Genomic DNA, 19,748 nt, shown 5'->3' with positions numbered 1-19,748 from the left:
GAGTGTGCAGTGTGCGTGCGGTGTGGGCGCTGCAGGGGAAGCAGGAAGCCCTGGAGAGGGCCTAGAGCCCAGGCAAGGGAACGGGCAGACTGAGCGGCTGAGAAGCCATCCTGGCAGCCGCCATCCTGGGCACTCAACGACCCTCTGGGCTCCATCCAAAAGGCCCCCGGGGTCCTGTAACCTGGATCTGGGTCTTTTTATTTTTTTTCTTCTTTCTGATTATAGAGAGGAAAGGAGAGACAGAGAGAGAAAGACAGAAACATTGATCTGTTCTTATATGTGCCCTGACTGGGGACCAAATTGGCAACTTTTTCGTATGGAGACGACTCTCTTAACTAACCAAGCTACTGATCTGTGCCCACCTACCTTCCTGATCTCTGGAGCCTCCTTGCTGCTTTCAGGCCTCAGGGTCTCGCCTCCATAGCTGCTCCTGGCAGTTCCCACTTGACAGGGTCTCAGCAAAAACATCACCTCCCAGGGACGGGGATTTTTCTCACCTTGGTATTCACCTTTCTACCTAACGCTGTCTTCCCTCCCCTCTCAAAGCCATATCTGTCTTTTTCTTCTGTAGCATTTACCACAATTTGTGCTTAAACACTCATGTGTCCATTTACTGGTTCATGGGCCAATGTCTCATCACAGTTGAGAGTCCCCTGGGGCCAGCAAGAGCTCCTTAAGTACTCATTGAGTCAAAGATCACTCTCATTGGCTTCCCGTGTGGAGTGAGGGGCCACTGTGCTTTGTTCCGCTCCTACAGCCTGAAGGGTCAGGGACAGGAACAGGGACAGGCAGAGGGCAACTCGGGCCACCCTTTGGTGTGGCACAGCCCAGAAGTAGCCTGGCTTTAACTCCCGGGAAGGGTTCTGCGGGTCCAGCTCCTCAGGGTCTGCCTAGGGCTGAGGTCATGTGGGCCTCGGGGGCTCTGAGAGGGGCCGAGGCCGCCCAGCGCTCCTGTGTACAGCTGGGGACAGTGACTCTTCTGGGGGCACATTTGCCTCACCGGAGGCCTCAAGGCCCAGGTTCATGTAGGCCACGGGCAGCTGCACGTAGTGGTCCCCACGCAGAGCCGCTGCCACGTGCTCCACTTCTGCTGCCAGCGTTCCGAAGGTGGGTCTCACCGCAGGGTCTGCTGCCCAGCAGCGCTGCATCACTGCGTACCTGCGGCGAGGGGGGGGTGTCAGGGGCAGGGCATACCCCCACCCAGACTCCGGGCTCCCCACCCTGTTAACGCCCTAGCAGGCCACACAGGGACGAGAACAGGGGACAGGGCCTCACGCCTAGCCTAGCCCAATCAGGGGCTGCTCTGCTCATCATTGGGATTGCCATTCATTCCAGTCCTGCCTTCCCACCCTGGCAGAGGTCGAAACGCCTTAGAGATTAACAGCTTGGGCTCCTGTGCCCTCCTGGGTCCTCCTCTGACCGCAAAGCTGTTGGGGCATAAATAAGGTGACAGAATGCCTGCGAGGGCCTAGGTGGTGAGAGGGGGGTTAAAGCCCAGAGACAAGGACGTGTGAGGCAGCAGCAGTGACATCGTCATTCCCAAGCAGGATTTCTGTGGTTTGCCTGGTGGGTTCTAATACTAGCCCCTTTATTTTGGGAATGCCATCCCTGCCTTAAATGATACTCTAAGTGCCCTATACATAATAACCTCACATTCTTCTCAAACTCTCTGAGGGTGGTCCTGGTATCAGCCCAGCTTTACAGATAGGAAAGCTGAGGCCCAGAGAGAAGGGACTTACCCTGGGATAACGGTGTGCTACCCAGACCCCCCCCCCCCCATTCTCCCAGGGCTGCGGACTGCTCGAGGCCCGGGTCCTCTCTAGGAATTGCCCTAGGCAGAAAAGAACTGCCTCCCCCAAGCCCATACCCTTCTTCAGGGACAGCTGTGACTTGTGACTGATTAACATCTGATACAAAGGCCTGGACCCTATGTTGTTTTTTTTATAGTTTGGCTCCTGTTTTCTTTCTTTTTTAGATTTTATTTATTCATTTTAGAAAGAGGAGAGAATGCGGGGTGGGGAGGAGCAGGAAGCATCAACTCCCATATGTGCCATGACTAGGCAAGCCCAAGGTTTGAACCGGCCTCCTCAGTGTTCCGGGTCTACGCTTTTATCCACTGCGCCACCACAGGTCAGGCTGGACCCTGTTCTTAATTTTGTAAAACTCCAAAGGGCTATCAGCTCTAGCTGTCCTTGTGGGACGGGCAGCGGCCTCGGATGCATCTGTATGGCGGCCAACCTCACACTGGCCCGGTCCTGCTTCCCTAGCCCCCCACCTCCCAGAACACCCCCTGCACATAAATCTCCACCTCAGAGTCTGTTTCAGGGAGTCTCGCGCACGGCAGCTCGGCGGTGCTGTTCACTTCCCTGCCCTGAGCCCAGATGCATTAGTGAAGTGAATGAGTAACGGAGATCAGACCCAAGGCACACAGGGCTGTGCAGAGGGTTACTCATCCCCTCTGGAGCGCAGCCTGAGACAGGAGCCATGACCTGGTTCTTCCTGTCCTAACCACAAAGACCTGGGCACAGCTGAGGCACTCATTGCTTAAGAAGATGAACCTTGGTACCAAACCCACCCCACAGGCACTGATGACAACACAGCCGTTGCCATGCCTCCGAGAATGGAGAATCTGAAACTAGATCCTGTGAAGAAAACATCTGATCTGGAGATGGGGGGGCTAGTGTGGGAGCTAATGGAACCTTTCCTTCAAATTAAGTGAGTGAAGAGATGGAAAACAGCCCCCCCCCCATTTGGCAGGGGTGGGGGGAGAACAGTTCCAGGAAATCAAATCTCTGGCCTCAACCCAGTCTCCGAGAGGGGAATGCTGTTACCATAGCAACCATGATGTCCTCCCAGCACCTAGTCCTGAATGGGGACAGAACCAGTCCACAGGTGAGGAAAACCTAGGCCCAGAGAGGGTCCCTTTCCAGGTCAACCAGAGGGTCAGTCAGAGAATAAGGCAAGAACTTGGCTTCCTGCCCCCTCCTTGGCTCTGGGGCCCAGTCACCCCCCCCCCTCATTCTCTACATACTCACAGAGAATTGGGGCAATACTCAGGCTGGGGCAGGCGACGGCCCTGGGCCAGGAAGTGAGTCAGGTCAAAAGGGTCGATGTGGGGGTACGGTGGGGCACCTCGTGTCAGCAGCTCCCAAAGCAGCACACCAAATGACCACTGTGGGAGAGGGGAGGTGAGGGCACTCAACTCTCACCCCAAATCTGGAGGCAGGTGGACACCCCAGGTCTTCTACTTCCCCAGAGCCCCCTTGTGAGAAGTGGGGGCTCCACTCCCCAGTCAGAGCCCATTCTGCAGTATGTCACAAGCATCTTCCCTATGTCTTTTCCCACCGCGCGGGACAATCCAAAGCCGGGGCTGGGCAGAGCGTGCAGGGTCGAGGAGCCGGTGAGTTCACAGCCTGCTGCTACCCAAGAAGTGGGCCAATGGGCTGTGGGCTGCTAGCTTGGACATTCTCTGGGTTCATTCAGATCATCATCCAGAGCTGGAGGGACAAGGCCCGACGTTCTCCCAGGACACCGAGGCCATGTGGACACGGGCCAGGTGGGGCCTCACCACATCAGACTTGCTGGTGAACCTGTAGGTCTGCAGGCTTTCCAGCGCCATCCATTTGACAGGGAGGCGAGCGTGGCGGTGCTGTTGAACACTGTAGTACTCCTTGTCCAGGATGCCACGGGCCAGGCCAAAGTCAGCCACCTTGACTGTGAATGACTCATCCAACCTGGGAGAGGGCAATCACACTCAGGACCAAGTCCCACCAGGCCCTGACCCCACCTGTTCTAGGTCTTCACAGGATTTCAGAACCAAAGAGTCCCACCTAAGCCTGAACTGGACAGACAGGAAAACAGGCCCAGAGCGGGGAGGACATATAGGCCCTGGTACGCTGTGCCCTCACTTCACCCCCACTGCCCTGGCCCCTCACATGCAGTTCCGAGCAGCCAGGTCCCGGTGCACAAACTTCTTCTCTGCCAGGTACTCCATGCCGCGGGCTACCTGCAGGCCGAAGCTGACGAGGTCCTTCACTGTGGGGTTCTGGGGGTACAGGTGGGTCAGTAAGCAAGCGGGGAGCAGATCCATCCCCAGCCACTGCCCAAGCCTCCCAGCCCAGGGCCGGCTGAGTCCTGACCCGCTGGGGCGAGCGGACGAAGCGCAGCAGGTCTCCGTGGCGCATATAGGGCAGCAGCACGCGGGGCAGCCCCTCGGGCGGCAGCACGATTCCGATGAGGGCCAGCACGTGCGGGTGGTGCAGACCGCTCATGAGCAGCCCCTCGCGCAGGAAGGCCTCCACCTCCTGCACTTCCGTGATGCCTGTGGAGCAGCGGGAGTCAGGCCTGGGGCAGGGTCTGACGGGGGCATGGAGAAGGGTCTGCTGCTCGGGGTGGCTCGGCGAAACAGTAACACAGCGGGGATGAGGACCTGCCCAGCCTCTGCCCCACTTACGACTCAGTGACTTGACGGCACAGTGGATTCGATTCTGGGCCTCGTCTGTGTATTCTCCGTGGTAGACAACCCCAAAATGGCCTGGTGAGGGGAGATGATGAGAGGAGGCCCCAGTGCCCAGTGCTCGCACCACACCCTCTCTTTGACAACCAGACCTCAGAGCACCAAATGGTCGATCTGGCATTAAAAACAAGCAGTAGGCCCTGGCCATGGCTCAGTGGATACAGTGTTGGCCCGGCCTATGGACATCCCAGGTTCAATTCCTGGTCAGAGCACACAAGAGAAGCAACCATCTACTTCTCTCCCCCCCTCTCTCCCTTTATTTCCCACTTCCCCTCTTGCAGCCAGTGGCTTGATTGGTTCAAGTGTGACCCCAAGCGCTGAGGATAGGTCAGTTGGTCTCAGTGCATCAACCTCAGGTACTAAAAATAGCTTGGTTGATTTGAGCATCGGCCCTAGACGGAAGTTGCCAGGATGCATGAAGGAATGTGTCTCCTCTCCGCTCACTTAAAAAAATAATAAAACAAATAAACAAAGCAGTAGCTGCATGATGGCAGAGCCACGTGATCTGTACTAGAACCTACTAAAGACAGAACCAATTCCTAATTCACAGATGAGCAGCTGCAGGCTCAGAGAGGTTACTTGGTATGGCCAATGTCGCACAAGTTTGTGAGAAGACCAGAGTAAGACCGCTGGTGACAGTCCTGCCCAACTGTCCCTTGAGCCCGTGTCACGTCAAGACTCCATCTCTGCCCCAGCCCTGCCTGGCCCCCGCACCTTTGCCAATGACTCGGTCACTGTGGGTGACCACCCGCTCATGGGGAATTAGCACATCCTTAACCTCGGCCAGGAGCGCAGAGTCCAGGCCCCCAAGCTGGATGGACTCGGTCTGAAGCAATGGGACACAGGGTCCATCCCCGCTGTCTGAGAAGAACGTTCCATGGGCCTGGGCGGCGGAATCCAGACCGTCCACGGCAGATGCTGCTGCAGAGGAGAGGGAGTGAGGGGCTTGTGGAGCAGAGGGGGTGGCCCCAGCTGAGAGCACCTCCGCAGTCTCACCGAGGCTGTTTCTGTAGTCAGAGCCCAAGTGGAGCCGAGGCAGAGGTATGGCTCCAGTGGTTTGGTCCGAGGATGCCGGGTTATACAGGTTCGGAGAAAAGACTGTGGGAAGAAGGCCTCTGATAGCCTCTTCAAGCTCCTCAAGGCTGACCCCTCCCCAGGAAGTGGGGCCAGACCCCCAAGGCCCAGGCATAGAAAGGATATAGGGACTTGGAGATGCCATTGTTCAGGGCGAGGGCTGAGTCAGGGTAGGAATGGAGAGCTCACCTAGCTGCTTCCTCCGCCGGTAGTTGAAGACCAGTGCAGTGGCCAATATAGCCACAAGCAGGACCAGAGCCAGCAGGACACCAAGGAGCATCCTCTGTGGGACACCCTCCGAGCCGGTCTGCACCACTCTGCCCAGGATGTGGCATTCACCATCCACGCAGACCTGGGGGCAGGTGGTGGCTCAGGCCCAGGCTGCAGCCCCCCACCCACGTCTCCTGTGAAGGGTCAGCCGAGTCGCCTACCTGCAGTGGGGTGCCATCTTTGCCCAGATGCAGGGAGGGGGGCAGGGGACAGATCACCAGGTCCCCCTGGAGCTCATGCTGGCAGCTTTTACCACCTATGGTCACGTTCACATCCACACAGTGAGCCACAGCTCCCAGCCCAAAGTACTGCAGAGACAATTATGAGGACGGGCCAGTGCCCCCTTCTCCTGTGGGCAAGCTTCAGCCTTAACCCTGTACCTACCCTCCATCCCCCACACTTACCTTGAATTTAATGGTGTGCTCCTCGGGCTTCAGTAGGGCCGAGCCAGTGCCAGGTGGAGAGGGTGGAGGCAGGAGGTAAAAGCCAGGCAGTGTGAAGCGGGCAGCTCCATCCCCCCAGGCACTCAGATGCCCTGTCACAGATGGCTGGGGATCTCGGACCACGTATTTGGGCAGGCGGCACCAATGTTTCTCTGGGAGCTGCCCCTCACACTGCTGGGGCCCACACGAGAGTGCTTAGTCAGGCATCCCACCTGTGACCACCCCAGTCTACCTGGCTCAGTATGGAATGGGGCTGGGTCTCAGGGGACTTGCCCAGCCTTCCTTCCTCCTGGCCAGTACACACTTGGCAGCTGCCAGTGCCTGCTCACCGTATTTTCCACTGCCTTACGCCCATCATGGAACGACAGCACTAGGTGCTGCACTGAAGTCAGATGCCGGCCATGGATGGTGACGTGGGAACCGCTGTGGAGGAGAGCAGGGAGGTGGGCTCGAGGTGCTCTCTGAGGGCAACTCCTCAGCCTTGGACGGTTGGCTCAGTGGTAGAGTGTCAGCCCAGCATGTGGATGTCTCAGGTTCGATTCTTGGTCAGGGCACACAGGAGAAGCGCCCATCTGCTTCTCCACCTTCTCTCTCTCTCTATCTCTCTCTTCCCCTCCAGCAGCCATGGCTTGGTTGGAGCAAAGATGGCCCTGGGCATGGAGGATGGCTCCATGGCCTCACCTCAGGTGCTAAAATGGCTCGGTGGCCAACCAACGGAGCAATGGACCCAGATGGGCAGAGCATTGTCCCATGGGGAGCTCGCTGGGTGGATCTCGGTCAGGGCACATGCGGGAGTCTATCTCTCTGCCTCCCTGCTTCTCACTTATGAAAAAATTAATAAGAATAATGAATAAAATAAAACGAGGGCAGCTCCCTCACTCCTAGGAGACCGGAGCAGGGAAGGAGGTAGCACTTACCTATAGCCACAGTTGGGGCTGATGCCCAGCACCACGGGGTCTTCCCGGTAGTTGAAGGTCCAGGAGCCAGGCACCTCAGCGCCCCCTACCTGCAGGCGAATAGGAACGCTGGCCGAAGCAGCACTGGGTGGCGTGGTACATAAAAGCTGCCCCTCACTGACCCTGCAGAACAGGGGGACTGGGCTCAGTGTCACCATCCAGGTGATGCCTAGGCCCACTTCCTCCAGGAGTGTGCCAATTCTTCCCAGTCCCTCTGTTGGTCATCTCCCCCCCTGCCCATACTCCATGGGTCTGTCTAAAGGCAGGGCGGTCCCGGTAAGACCTACAGCAGGGGTCCCCAAACTTTTTACACAGGGGGCCAGTTTACTGTCCCTCAGACCATTGGAGGGCCAGACTATAAAAAAAACTATGAACAAATCCCTATGCACACTGCACATATCTTATTTTAAAGTAAAAAAAAAAAAACCACAAAAAACAAAACGGGAACAAATACAATATTTAAAATAAAGAACAAGTAAATTTAAATCAACAAACTGACCAGTATTTCAATGGGAACTATGGGCCTCCTTTTGGCTAATGAGATGGTCAATGACCTCTCACTGACCACCAATGAAAGAGGTGCCCCTTCCAGAAGTGCGGCAGGGGCCGGATAAATGGCCTCAGGGGGCCGCATGCGGCCCGTGGGCTGTAGTTTGGGGACCCCTGACCTACAGGAAGGCAAGGAGGGAACAGATAGATTCCCCACAGCCTTGGCTGGAGGCAATGGACTCTAGGATCGTCTCTCCGGCCATCCCCAAACAACCTCTGGACTGAAGTGGACAACAGACCCTTCTTCCTGGACCTGACCATGTGCCTGAGCCTTCCTCCTTCTGCCCTGACCAGGATCCAAGTCCCACCCAGTGAAGGCTCCCCTGAGTGGGGCCCTATAGCCTCACCCCCTTGCCTGCCAGTACTTACTGATGCAGCGGACATTCTGTCCCATTGATCAGCACAGCCCGGCTGGTGCCTATGGATAGGCCCTGACCTTTAAGAGTGAGGCGGGTGCCCCCTGCCCGTGGGCCAAAGAGGGGTTGTACTTCTTCCAGTACTGGATCCTAAAAGGGTACGAAAGAGGTTTAGCTTGGTGTAGAAGACCTTCCACTCCAAACCCTTCCCTGCCCGTGTTGCCCAATTGGCCAAGTGCACAGGCAAAACAAGGTGCCCTCACCACGAAAGAGAAGCCTTGCAGGATGGAGGTGCCGTCTACCCGGAAGTGCTTGCCCGGTGGCATGTTGGTCACAGTAAGGCTAATGTTGGCAGGCCCAGCTGCCTGTATGCCTGAGGGCTCCAGCTCACACTCAAACTCCTCTATGAAGTCCTTCCGGGGCACTGGGCTAGAACACCGAGCAACTCAAGGTCAGACAGTGGTCACACAGGCCCGGTTGCATGCCCACCACAGATCACAGGCTCCTCTGAGCCTCAGGGCGGCCTCTCTCCATCCATGCTTTCCTCTAGGGAGGCAGGGCAGGGAGTAAGTTTATCTGGCCCGTGACTCAAGAGATAGGTAGGGGGCATAGGCAGGCTCAAGAAGGGACAGAGATGTCTCCACAGACACAAAGCAGCCGGACTATATCAGCTTACCCCCTGCTTCCTTCCCCCTAATAAGCAGAGGATAGAGTCTCACGGGGAAGGGGCTGCTTGGTTGCCCCCACTGGGTATACGAAAGACCGGGAACAGATGTACCTGGCGTTTGAGCTGTTCTTGGGCAGCAGTCGGCAGGGACTTTGGCCCACGGTGACTTGATGGGTGCCCTCAGGCACCACACCGTCAGGATGCAGGTAGAAGTTGGAGCCACACAGGGTTAGCCGTGTGCTGCCCCTTCGGGGTCCACTGCGGGGGTAGAACTGGAGGGGGCATAGATAGTCTTTGTGAACCGGGCCTCTCAGTTCTGTCTGCTTCCCTGAAACTTTTCTGCCACACCCCTTACCTGCCTCACACTCTAGTCATTCTAAGTCACTTGTTAGTCCCCTCAAGCACTTTTCTGCCTCCAAATCTTTGTCTCTGCCATCTCTTCTGCCAAGCATGCCTTCCCTGAGGACACCGCAGGTCTGAGGAAGATCATCGTGAAGGCCTGCTGCTCCCCATCCCAGACCCAGCTTGTCTCACCCTTACCTGTGCCCGGCCAGGCAAACCGTACCTCAGTAAGCTCAGGTGGGCAGTGGTCCTGTTGCCAGGAGCCGGGACACTCTTTCTGCCGGCTACACGTGCCCCCGCACCAGCCACAGCCCATGAAATGCTGTGTCCGCAGACACCGTCCACAGCTGAGGAAGTGGAGGCAGCCAGGGCCCCGGATAGGTACCTGGAAGACCTTGGAGTGGCAGAAAGGTGGCTTAGGGGAGACTGGAAGGCGTTGAGGGGCCTATACCCCACACACCCTCTGGTCCCTTTGTTCATCAGGTGGGTGAGACTTGTGTATCCATGCTTCCTTGGACTGGATGGGGAGGCTGTGCTCCCACAGCCCTGGTCCCAGGCCCTGCCCCGGCCCACCTTACCTGGTCCCCAGAAGCAAAGAACAAGTAATTCCCAAGGCGACTGACAGCCCGTTGCACAGGCTGCTCGTTGTTGCTCAGTGAGAAGTTGGACACATACAGCAAATAGTTGAGAGACCTGGCCAGCTCCACCTGGGACAAGTCGGCCGTAAGCAAACTGGGGATGGGGTGGGCATCCAGGGATGATGGGCTGTGGACATGTGGGACCTACCTGCAGGATGCGCCCATCAGCTGTGCCCATGTGGGCCACTGTGACATTGTCGAGGCGTGTCACGTGCAGCGCAGTGATCTGCACTTGTCCTAACAGCCCGTTGAATAGGTCCACACGGGAAAGGCCGCTACTGACCAGCAGAGGGAAGTGGTGGCAGCTGGTGTTGGGGCTGGGGGCCACCAGGCCAGGCTGGGGAAAATCAGGGAAGGACTCAAGGTTCATCCTACCCAGTAACCCCTTGGGGCCTCTGACAGTGACCACAGCAGCCCAAACTCCCATCCCTCACCTGGCCTGCCTACAGAAGGGCCCAGGCCTGCCAGTTACTGCACCCCTACCCCTCCGTGGGGCTCTCAGAGGTGGCAAGGCCAGAGAAGGCCCAGGCTGAAAGGTCGGCTCACCCTACGCCTTGTCCAACCCCACCATGTCCATTCTGATAATAAGTTACTGAGTCCTACAGACCCGACCCATGGTATCTTCACAACCACTCACCACCTCCATTTTCTAGCTAAGGAAACAGGCTCAGCGACGTTTGGTTTCTTCTCAAAGGCCTTAAAGCCCCCCAAGAGAGGAGGCAGGTTGGAAGTCTGAGCTCTCCACTAGAGTCCTCTCCTGCCCCCTGCTGGTTCTGCCCTGCACTTTAGCGGATGCTATCTTCTTTTTGTTTCTTTTTTTTTTTTTTTCTTTTTTACAGAGACAGAGAGAGCCAGAGAGAGGGATAGATAGGGACAGACAGACAGGAATGGAGAGAGATGAGAAGTATCAATCATCAGTTTTTCTTTTTTTTTTTTTTCTTTTCATTTTTCTGAAGCTGGAAATAGGGAGAGACAGTCAGACAGACTCCCGCATGCGCCGACCTGGATCCACCCGGCACGCCCACCAGGGGCGGTGCTCTGCCCCCCAGGGGGCGATGCTCTGCCCATCCTGGGTGTCGCCATATTACGACCAGAGCCACTCTAACGCCTGAGGCAGAGGCCACAGAGCCATGCCCAGCGCCCGGGCCATCTTTGCTCCAATGGAGCCTTGGCTGCGGGAGGGGAGGAGAGAGACAGAGAGGAAAGCGCGGCGGAGGGGTGGAGAAGCAAATGGGCGCTTCTCCTATATGCCCTGGCCGGGAATCGAACCCGGGTCCTCCGCACGCTAGGCCGACGCTCTACCGCTGAGCCAACCGGCCAGGGCAATCATCAGTTTTTCGTTGCAACACCTTAATTGTTCATTGATTGCTCTCTCATATGTGCCTTGACCGCAGGCCTTCAGCAGACCGAGTAACCCCTTGCTTGAGCCAGCGACCTTGGGTCCAAGCTGGCGAGCCTTTGCTCAAACCAGATGAGCCCACACTAAAGCTGGCGACCTCGGGGTCTCAAACCTGGGTCTTCTGCATCCCAGTCCGACTCTCTATCCACTGCGCCACTGCCTGGTCAGGCGGATGCTATCTTCTTAGGGCTCAGTTTCTCTACCAGCATAAAGGGGCTGAACTCTGAGGTTAATTGGTCAGCACAGGGTTGGTAACATGGTCCTTCTCCCTGAGACTACAAAGATCTTCCTGCACTTCCAGCTGCTACCTGTCCCTCCTTCAGGGTACAAAAGGGATTAACCAAGGTCTGAAGCCCTGGGTGCCAACCTTGTCCCAGGCGCTGGGAGTTACTAACCTCTCCTCCACTCTTAATGGGGGGGGGTGTTTTGGGGGCTGTATTCAATGCTCCAGAGTAGTACTATGGAAGCTTCTGGAAATTAGGAAGCCAGGGTGTGAATGCACAATATTGGAGCTGACTGCAAAGTACAGGCAGGGCTCAGAAGTCCTAGTGACTTGGGACTGAACCTCAGGGGTACCCCTAGCTCTGAGGGTACCCCTCTGGGCCCCCGTCAGACCAAGTATGTATAACTAGTATCCAGACCTCAGCACGGCTCTGGAGCCTTAGGAGCAGGTGTGGAGCCGGGCCCGGAACTCCACGCACTCCGGGTCTGTGGCCTGGGTGGGTAGGGGCAGGTGTGGAGCCGGGCCCGGAACTCCACGCACTCCGGGTCTGTGGCCTGGGTGGGTAGGGGCAGGTGTGGAGCCGGGCCCGGAACTCCACGCACTCCGGGTCTGTGGCCTGGGTGGGTAGGGGCAGGTGTGGAGCCGGGCCCGGAACTCCACGCACTCTGGGTCTGTGGCCTGGGTGGGTAGGGGCAGGTGTGGAGCCGGGCCCAGAAACCCACGCACTCCGGGTCTGTGGCCTGGGTGGGTAGGAGCAGGTGTGGAGCCGGGCCCGGAACTCCACGCACTCCGGGTCTGTGGCCTGGGTGGGTAGGGGCAGGTGTGGAGCCGGGCCCGGAACTCCACGCACTCCGGGTCTATGGCCTGGGTGGGTAGGGACTGGGACCCTGTCTTCACTTGAGAAAGGAAAGGCGCTTGTTCCTAGCCGGGTGCCAGCCAGGTGTTTTCAGCATGACTCAGGGATAGGTGGGGCTGAGGGGTAGAAAAGAGGCCCTACTCCAGTCAGGACTACACCCCTGCCTGCTTGCCCTGGGTTCTGGAGTCTTATCTCTGGTCCCAGCCTTGTCTAAGGGCCCACAGGTCCTGAAAACACTTTAGTGTCCAGTGCCCCAGAGGAGAGTGACTGACCCAGACTCAAACCCATGGAAGGCAGGTAGCAGCCCTGAGCCTCCCAGGCTTCCTGTGGCCGGCCATAATGAGCACACAGTGGGTGTTGCCCTGGAGGGTACATGCCCAGTCACCAGATAAACATGATACAGGCTGGCTCATACACCTAGCAGGGGCTGGGCCGGCCTGAGGGCAGGGCTTGAGATTACTTTTCCTGGAGCCTGGCGCTGCCAAGTCTTGCTGGGTCTCCTGACCCACTGACTAGTAGCCAAGTTGGGGGTGGTTCTGATTCCCCTGAAGGAAGGAGAAGAAGGCACAGACCAGACAAGGGAGCCTGAAGGAAGGAGAAGAAGGCACACAGGGCTGCCAGACCAGACAAGGGAGCCCCAGCTCTAGGGGCTCCTCGACCTAGATGAGCTCAGCTGAGACTCCCTCTTTCTCGTGTGTGTGACTTCTCCCAACACTGGGCCATCCACAGGAGCTGGAAAGGAGTTGGTGGCGAATGTCACAACAAGGCCAGGACCACAGGGCAGCCAAAGGCTCTGAGAGCAGGGACTGTGAGTCAGCAGTGCTGAAGACCACTCGTCCAATGCCATTCACCCCCTCTCCTTGGTTTAATTGCTTACAACCTAGGATAGGGCTGTTTCAATGGCTTCATGGAATCAGTTTTGGTTTTGTCTTCAGCATTTTTAAGGAATGTCCTGTTTGTCTCTGTTTCAGCTCCCTGGCACCATGGCTGGGGAAAACCTGGGTGGGTGCTGGAAGGAGCCCCCAATTCAGCATGGACTGGGAGGCCTCCTGCCTGGAGTGAGACAGGGTCCCGACTGTAGTGGAGAAAAGCCTGGAACTCCTGCACGGTGAACCAGTTCCAACAAGGCCCTCCTAATCCTTTACTCACTCCTAGATGTTTATGGTTGTTTGCACAAGACTAGGACAAGCCTCCTAGAATCTACTAGTGCCTAACCACCTTCTCATCATGTCCTGGGGCTTCTCGAAATCATCTCACAGAGAAACAATCCATCAGGGATGAATATTTCAGGGAAGCCCAAGCCAGGCAGACTCCCTCGTAAACCCCCAAACCTTCCAGGCCCAGGAAGCTCCCTGGAACAGGGGTAGACAGCATTCTCCACAACCCCTGCCCCACCCTCTTTGGCAAGCAAAACAAAACAAGTTCTCTGCTGGGAAAGCAAAACTGTTGGTAAGCCGCTGGAAGTCTCTGTAAATCTGTGAGTATCTGCCTGGGTTGGGGAGGCTGTTTTTCTCTGTCTGTCCCTGAGGGTATGTGTGGTGGGCAGATAGGAGAGGATACTGCTCATTCTGCCCAGAGATTGGCATTGTGTCTGGCAGAGAAGCAGGTATGATGCAATCTATTTCTCGCATAACCAAGGGAAAATGCCTAAAAAAATCAGAGGCCATGATAGGTGAGAGAGCAACATGGGGTAGCAGCAGGGGCTAGCCTGGGAGGTCAGTGTGGCCTTTGGCTGACTCCCTCACACAGCCCCCAGCATCAAAGGAATTGGATGGAAGAAAAACCTTCTCCTCTCCCGTCCTCCCACACCCAGACCCTCTCAGTGGTGGAAGGGAACGCAGCCTGAATTCAGCCCCGTGCACACTGCTCACAGATGGGGGCCCCTTCTTTTTGCTCACCGGGTTGGGGCACAAACTGGGAGACTGGAAGAAGTCGAGGCCTCGTCGGAGGCCCGGGTGGATCGGCGGCTCACAGCAGCGCTGCACACCTTGCTCGATGAGATGGTTCATCAGGTCAATGGGGAAGGCACAGACGACAGAGCTGGGGCCCACACCGGGGCTTTTGTCTTTGCTGGCCACGAAGACCCCGAACAGCACTTCCTGGCCCTCAGAGATACTCAGCTCAGCGGCCAGCCGGCTGCCTACAGGAGCTGTGTGGGCTGCCCGCAGCACCGGGTAGGGCTGCCCGCCCTTAGAAACCCCGCGTCGCCGGCGTTTAGGCTCAAAATTGCAGTCGAGGACCAGCTCTCGGTAGTCGCCCAGATCCGGCTCGAGGGCGCTGAGCCGGGTCAGACGCGAGTGTAAGGCGCCCGGAGCGGCCTCCACGGTAGCCGGCTGCACGGTCAGGAAGTAGACGAAGTCTCCCGCGTGGAAGCTGTACACGTATTCGATGCGGTAAGAAGCGAGGTGCCCGGGCAGCACTGACAGCGCAGGGAAGTCGGGGGCAAAGCCCGAGGCGTCGGCCTTGAGGCGTCGGATGGACACCGACCGGGGGCTGAAGCTCGCGGCCACTTCCTCGTCCAGGGAAGATGCCACATAGAAGTAAGAGGCATGGCCCTGCTCAACCACGGTCACGACGGTGCCCAGAGGGCTGGCCACACAGTCGGGGCAGTCTTCGGGCCGGTTGTGGGGGGCGGAGAAGAGGCAGGCGGGCGGTGCCAGGTGCAGGCCGGCGTGGCCAGGCTCCAGCTCGTGCAGGAAGCAGCGGCCATGCAGGCTCGAGCCGCAGCTGATGAGCGCAGGCAGTGCCGATTCCAGCACCACCAGCACCTTCGCATCTGTGTCCCCCGGCGGGCCGTGGGGGCCCGGGCCACAGGCCGCACACGTCTGGCAGCCAGGGTCCCCGGCAGGGCCCGTGGCCAGGCTCTCGCGGAGCTGCAGGTCCGGCCCAAGCATGTACAGGCGGTTGCGCGTGGCCACGAACACGGCATCGCCGTCCCCGCGGCCGTCGTATGTCGCCAGGGCCTGTACCGGGCCGCCCGCCGAGAATCTGGGCACCACGTACCCCACGTCAAAGTCGCGGGAGGCGGCGTAGGGGATGCGCGGGCACAGCCAGGACCCGCTAGCCGCGGGCACCACCGGCGGCAGCAGCAACAGCAGCCACAGGGAGAGCTGCGAGGACCGCAGGAGGAGCTCCATGGAGGCTCAGCCGGGGCCCCGCGGGGATTCCCGCCGGCCAACAGCCTGGCTGGGCGCGAACCGAAGATGGGGACCAGCGTCCGGCACCGGTCCCGAGAGCCCTCGGGCAGGGGATCCCCGCCCAGGGCTCCTGTGACGCTCCCCCCTCCTTCCCTGCCCTCGGGTCTGAGCACCTGGCGCAGGCGGACACACACCGGCCGGGTCTAGAGAAGCCGCCTCACCTGCCGCCCCAGCTCCGCGCAGCTCGTAGCCTGCGCTCAGAGCAAAGTCGGCGGCAGGGTGCCGGGCGGGGCCGGGTTAGGACGGAGAGGTGGGCGGGGCCTGTTGAAGGCTTGGCCGGGCCGGCCCACCCGCCGCTGCCGCCCCGGGTAGTTCTACTTCTTATCTCTCAGTGGCCTAGGGGTGTGTGTGTGGAGTAGCCTGGAGAGAGGTAAGTAGGCCCGAACCGTCCCATCTGGGCCCCGACGATGCACTGGGCCAAGGTGGGGGGCGAGGCTGCCCCAGTGCCAGGGAGGGTTTGAAAACCACCTGGTTCCTTTTTTCTCTTGGTGCTATTTTGCAGCAACACCCTCAACGCTGGTTCCGGGGCAGGGCCTGGGGGACCCACCGTGTGGGGAGTGCATGAGAGATCAGAGAGGGGAGGTAAGGGACCCCCAGGAGTGGCTCCATGCTCTGTGGGCTTGCCCTGGACTCTCAGCGACAGGATGGTGTCAAAGGAAAGTGTGTTGCCCCTTGCTCGCCTTTGGACAGGAAGGGTTATACTATAAGGTAGGGTCAGCCCAGCTGGCTGGAAAGTAGAGTCAGAGGAGACGCAGCTTATGTGGAGGCCTAGCCCTAGTTCTGGTCCCCCCCCCCCCATCCCTGCCTCTGTATGTGGGAGCTGTAGGGTGGGGACAAGAATACACAAGGTGTCCTTCCTTTCTGGCTCTGTTCTAAGTGCCCCCTGATATGGGCACCTCTAACCTTGCTGTAAGCCTTGCTGGGCCTCAAGTCTCTCCCTCTCTAAAATGAGAATGTAGTTGTTGCTGTTCTTCTTCTTCATGGTTTTTTGTTTGTTTTTTTTTTTTTGTATTTTTCTGAAGCTGGAAACGGGGAGAGACAGACAGACTCCCGCATGCGCCGGACCGGGATCCACCTGGCACGCCCACCAGGGGGCGACGCTCTGCCCACCAGGGGGCGTCGCTCTGTTGCAACCAGAGCCACTCGAGCGCCTGGGGCAGAGGCCAAGGAGCCATCCCCAGCGCCCCGGCCATCTTTGCTCCAATGGAGCCTCGGCTGTGGGAGGGGAAGAGAGAGACAGAGAGGAAGGAGAGGGGGAGGGGTGGAGAAGCAGATGGGCGCTTCTCCTGTGTGCCCTGGCCGGGAATCGAACCCAGGACCTCTGCACGCCAGGCCGACGCTCTACCACTGAGCCAACCAGCCAGGGCCTCTTCTTCATGTTTTAAAAAATGTTTTTATTTACCGATTTGAGAGAGAGAGAAAGGGAGAAAAAGAATGAGAAACATCAACTTGTTCCACTTATTCATGCATCCAGTGGTCGATTCTTGTAAGTGCCCTGACTGAGGATCAAACCTACGAGCTTGTCCTATCTGGAGGATACTCTAACCAACTGAGCTACCCAGCCAGGGCTGAGGATGTGTGTGGGGCTGGGGTAGGGAAGGCAACCTAGGTCTGTTCTGGCCATTGCTCACCTGGACCTCAGTGGCTTTCCCTCTGTAACTGATATGGATGAAAAAGGGCCATGTACTAAACCTGACAAGCTCAGGGGAGGCCAGCATGGGGGGCCTACAAACTCAGACACTAAAAGGAACCACAGAAGATGGTCTGAATGTAAAAATTCCTAACTACAAGTGGGTCATAGTGGGTAATTACAACCTAGGCCTGTAGCTTTCTTGACAAAGGTTAATCTTTACCTTAAGTGACCCTGTCTATTGTCTTTGTGCATCTAAGACCACCTCAGGGCACAACCACAGCAGACATCAGAACACAGAATCTTCACTGTTCACTTGTTCCCTAAATACCATCTCTATGTGTTGTACCTGTTAATTATTAACTATCCTGTATCCACCAAAGTGAAAGAAGATTGTGTCTCTCCATTTTACTTTTTAACCAATCCCAGAGATTCCCCTCACCATTGCTTTTTCCTGCCCCCTTAATCTACTATCAGTGAGTTTCATGTAACCCTCCCAACTTTTCATTTGATTCTAAATGTATAAAATAAACTGAAAAATTGCCATTTACCAGAGCATTTTCTCAATTCATTGAAATTTTGCTTCCTGGCACTTGTCATCAGTTTGGCTCAAATAAACTCATAAAAATTTTCTACAGATTTGGACATTACTTACATAGAAACTTGCCCGGACTCTGGAGGGAAGGGAGGAAGCCTCACAGGGTGGCGTTGGCCTGAGGACCCGTGAATCGTGGTTCCTAGGGCTTTGGAGAGTAAAGGGAGTGGGAGAGAGAGGGGCCCTCCACCAAGCAGGCTTCGGCCTGGCCCTAGGAGCCGTATCTGCTCTACTCCCCACCCAGCCCAAATTTCATGTTTCTCCTCCCAGAACCACCCTTTCCCTTCCTCCTCTTGCAGCTTAGGTGGCACCTCCTCCAGGAAGCCTTCTTCTTCTTTTTTAATAGCTTTTTTTTTTAGATTTTATTTTTTCATTTTAGAGAGAGAGAAGGGGGGAGGAGCAGGAAGCATTAACTCCCATATGTGCTTTGACCAGGCAAGCCCAGGGTTTTGAACCAGCAACCTCAGCATTTCCAGGTCAATGCTTTATCCACTGCGCCACCACAGGTCAGGCTAGGAAGCCTTCTTGATCCAGGCAGTGCCAGGTCCATTTTTGGGTGTCACAGACCCTGTGCTACATTCACCCCAGCATAGTTTAAATTTTTTTTTTATTTTTTTATTTTTTTTTTACAGGGACAGAGAGAGAGTCAGAGAGAAAGATAGATAAGGACAGACAGAACGAAGAGAGATAAGCATCAATCATCAATTTTTCGTTGCGACACCTTAGTTGTTCATTGATTGCTTTCTCATATGTGCCTTGACCGCGGGCCTTCAGCAGACTGAGTAACCCCTTGCTCGAGCCAGCGACCTTGGGTCTAAGCTGGTGAGCTTTTTGCTCAAGCCAGATGAGCCCACGCTCCAGCTGGTGACCTCGGGGTCTCGAACCTGGGTCCTTCCGCATCCCAGTCCGACACTCTATCCACTGCGCCACCGCCTGGCCAGGCCACCCCAGCATAGTTTATTCTGGATATCTGACACCCCTCTTCCCTCATACCTAGTACAGTACTGGACTCACCTCCAGGCTGGGCACCTGGTGACAGAGGGAGGAAAGAGCACCGTGTGGCCACACCCAGTGCTCTCAGTGCTTGGAGGTTACAGTGCTTGAGGTCACTAACATAAAAGGCACTCCCTTCTTTAACCAGAATTGGTCCAGAAATGAATAAATAAACATGGAAAATCATGGCTTGGTTCCTGTGTTCTGCAGTCAACATGTCTAAAGATAGTCATGCAGGGCTAAAACTGCAATGAAACATTCTTGGCCTGGAGCAGAGAGCAGGATTCTTATGAACTGTATTCTGCCTAAGGACACTCAGGGAGACTTCAGGGGCCCTCCTTAGTCACCCTGCCCACCCTGTTTGGTGGTAGAAGGGCAGCAGTTAACAGTTGGTTCTCTGTTGCCACCTTGTGGCCAACCTGTTGGCTGCCCCAGTCCATTTGTAGGCAGCCTAGGTCATTGACAGCAGGTGTCCCCAGGAGTGCCTGCCCCCCTCCATCTGCTTTCTCTGAAGAAGGGGGGTGGGGAGCCGGCAAGCCCTGCGGGGAATCAGTTAGTGGGGTCTTGCAGTACCCAGTACAAGTCTCCTCCAAGGTGAACTCACAAAGCCTGGCCCATATGTAGCTTACAAACTGTTTAACTGCCCTGGCATGTCACCTTGAAGGAGTGTTAGCCACTGTCTTTTTTGGGCTCTCACTCTCCACTGAACGATACTCCAGAGAACTAGTGCCAGCCTCTTAGTGGCAGCAGGGGGATCTAACCACAATAGACCCCATCACTCTGTACCTGTCACATTCAGTGGGTCTGGCAGCCAGACTTTACCTGGAGTTTGAGAACCCCAGGCCTTGAAGACTTCTCTAGCTTCACTGTAAATCGGTCATACCCAGGTCCTTTACCAGGCCCTTCCCTTTGCAATTCCGGTTCCTCCACTAGGAGCACCCTCCCTGTCTACCTGTTTTCCCTTCCATGATCCCCAGATAATCCCCACACTCCTAAGTGCCTATTGTCCTAGATACACACGCTTATTTGATTGTGACCACCACT

General features: G+C 56.8%; 1 protein-coding gene across 5 annotated transcripts; it reads right to left on the bottom strand.

Annotated features, from left to right (window-relative positions):
• Positions 1 to 366: 366 nt before the first annotated feature.
• MST1R (macrophage stimulating 1 receptor) lies at positions 367 to 15,683 on the bottom strand. 5 transcript variants are annotated; one of them, XM_066351176.1, is made up of 20 exons: positions 14,188 to 15,682; positions 9,960 to 10,148; positions 9,752 to 9,880; positions 9,397 to 9,567; positions 8,943 to 9,103; positions 8,428 to 8,593; positions 8,178 to 8,314; positions 7,221 to 7,382; positions 6,633 to 6,726; positions 6,265 to 6,477; positions 6,022 to 6,168; positions 5,780 to 5,942; positions 5,513 to 5,614; positions 5,231 to 5,434; positions 4,454 to 4,534; positions 4,140 to 4,321; positions 3,936 to 4,045; positions 3,569 to 3,734; positions 3,036 to 3,172; positions 368 to 1,158 (listed from the first exon to the last, which is right to left on the bottom strand). In XM_066351176.1, exons 1-20 carry the CDS (start codon positions 15,424 to 15,426, stop codon positions 903 to 905), a joined length of 4,209 nt encoding a protein of 1,402 aa, XP_066207273.1. In that variant the 5' UTR covers positions 15,427 to 15,682; the 3' UTR covers positions 368 to 902. The 5 variants fall into 5 exon arrangements, with proteins under 5 accessions (XP_066207270.1, XP_066207273.1, XP_066207269.1 ...); XM_066351174.1 differs by having other exon boundaries at positions 369 to 1,158; positions 5,231 to 5,437; XM_066351175.1 differs by having other exon boundaries at positions 369 to 1,158; positions 5,231 to 5,437; positions 6,265 to 6,474.
• Positions 15,684 to 19,748: the final 4,065 nt, after the last annotated feature.

Source organism: Saccopteryx leptura, chromosome 10 (assembly GCF_036850995.1).
Source record: "Saccopteryx leptura isolate mSacLep1 chromosome 10, mSacLep1_pri_phased_curated, whole genome shotgun sequence".
Taxonomy (NCBI): Eukaryota; Metazoa; Chordata; class Mammalia; order Chiroptera; family Emballonuridae; genus Saccopteryx; species Saccopteryx leptura.
The sequence above is the reverse complement of the archived record's forward strand: the minus strand, read 5'-3'. Positions and strand labels throughout refer to the sequence as shown.

Coding starts and splice junctions, on each gene's coding strand:
- MST1R (XM_066351172.1), bottom strand. CDS start 15,426: ATGGAGCTCCTCCTGCGGTCCTCGCAGCTCTCCCTGTGGCTGCTGTTG. Junction 10,149..14,187: donor CCAGTTTGTGCCCCAACCCG/GTGAGCAAAAAG, acceptor GATTTTCCCCAG/CCTGGCCTGGTGGCCCCCAG. Junction 4,535..5,230: donor TGACCGAGTCATTGGCAAAG/GTGCGGGGGCCA, acceptor TCCCCTCACCAG/GCCATTTTGGGGTTGTCTAC.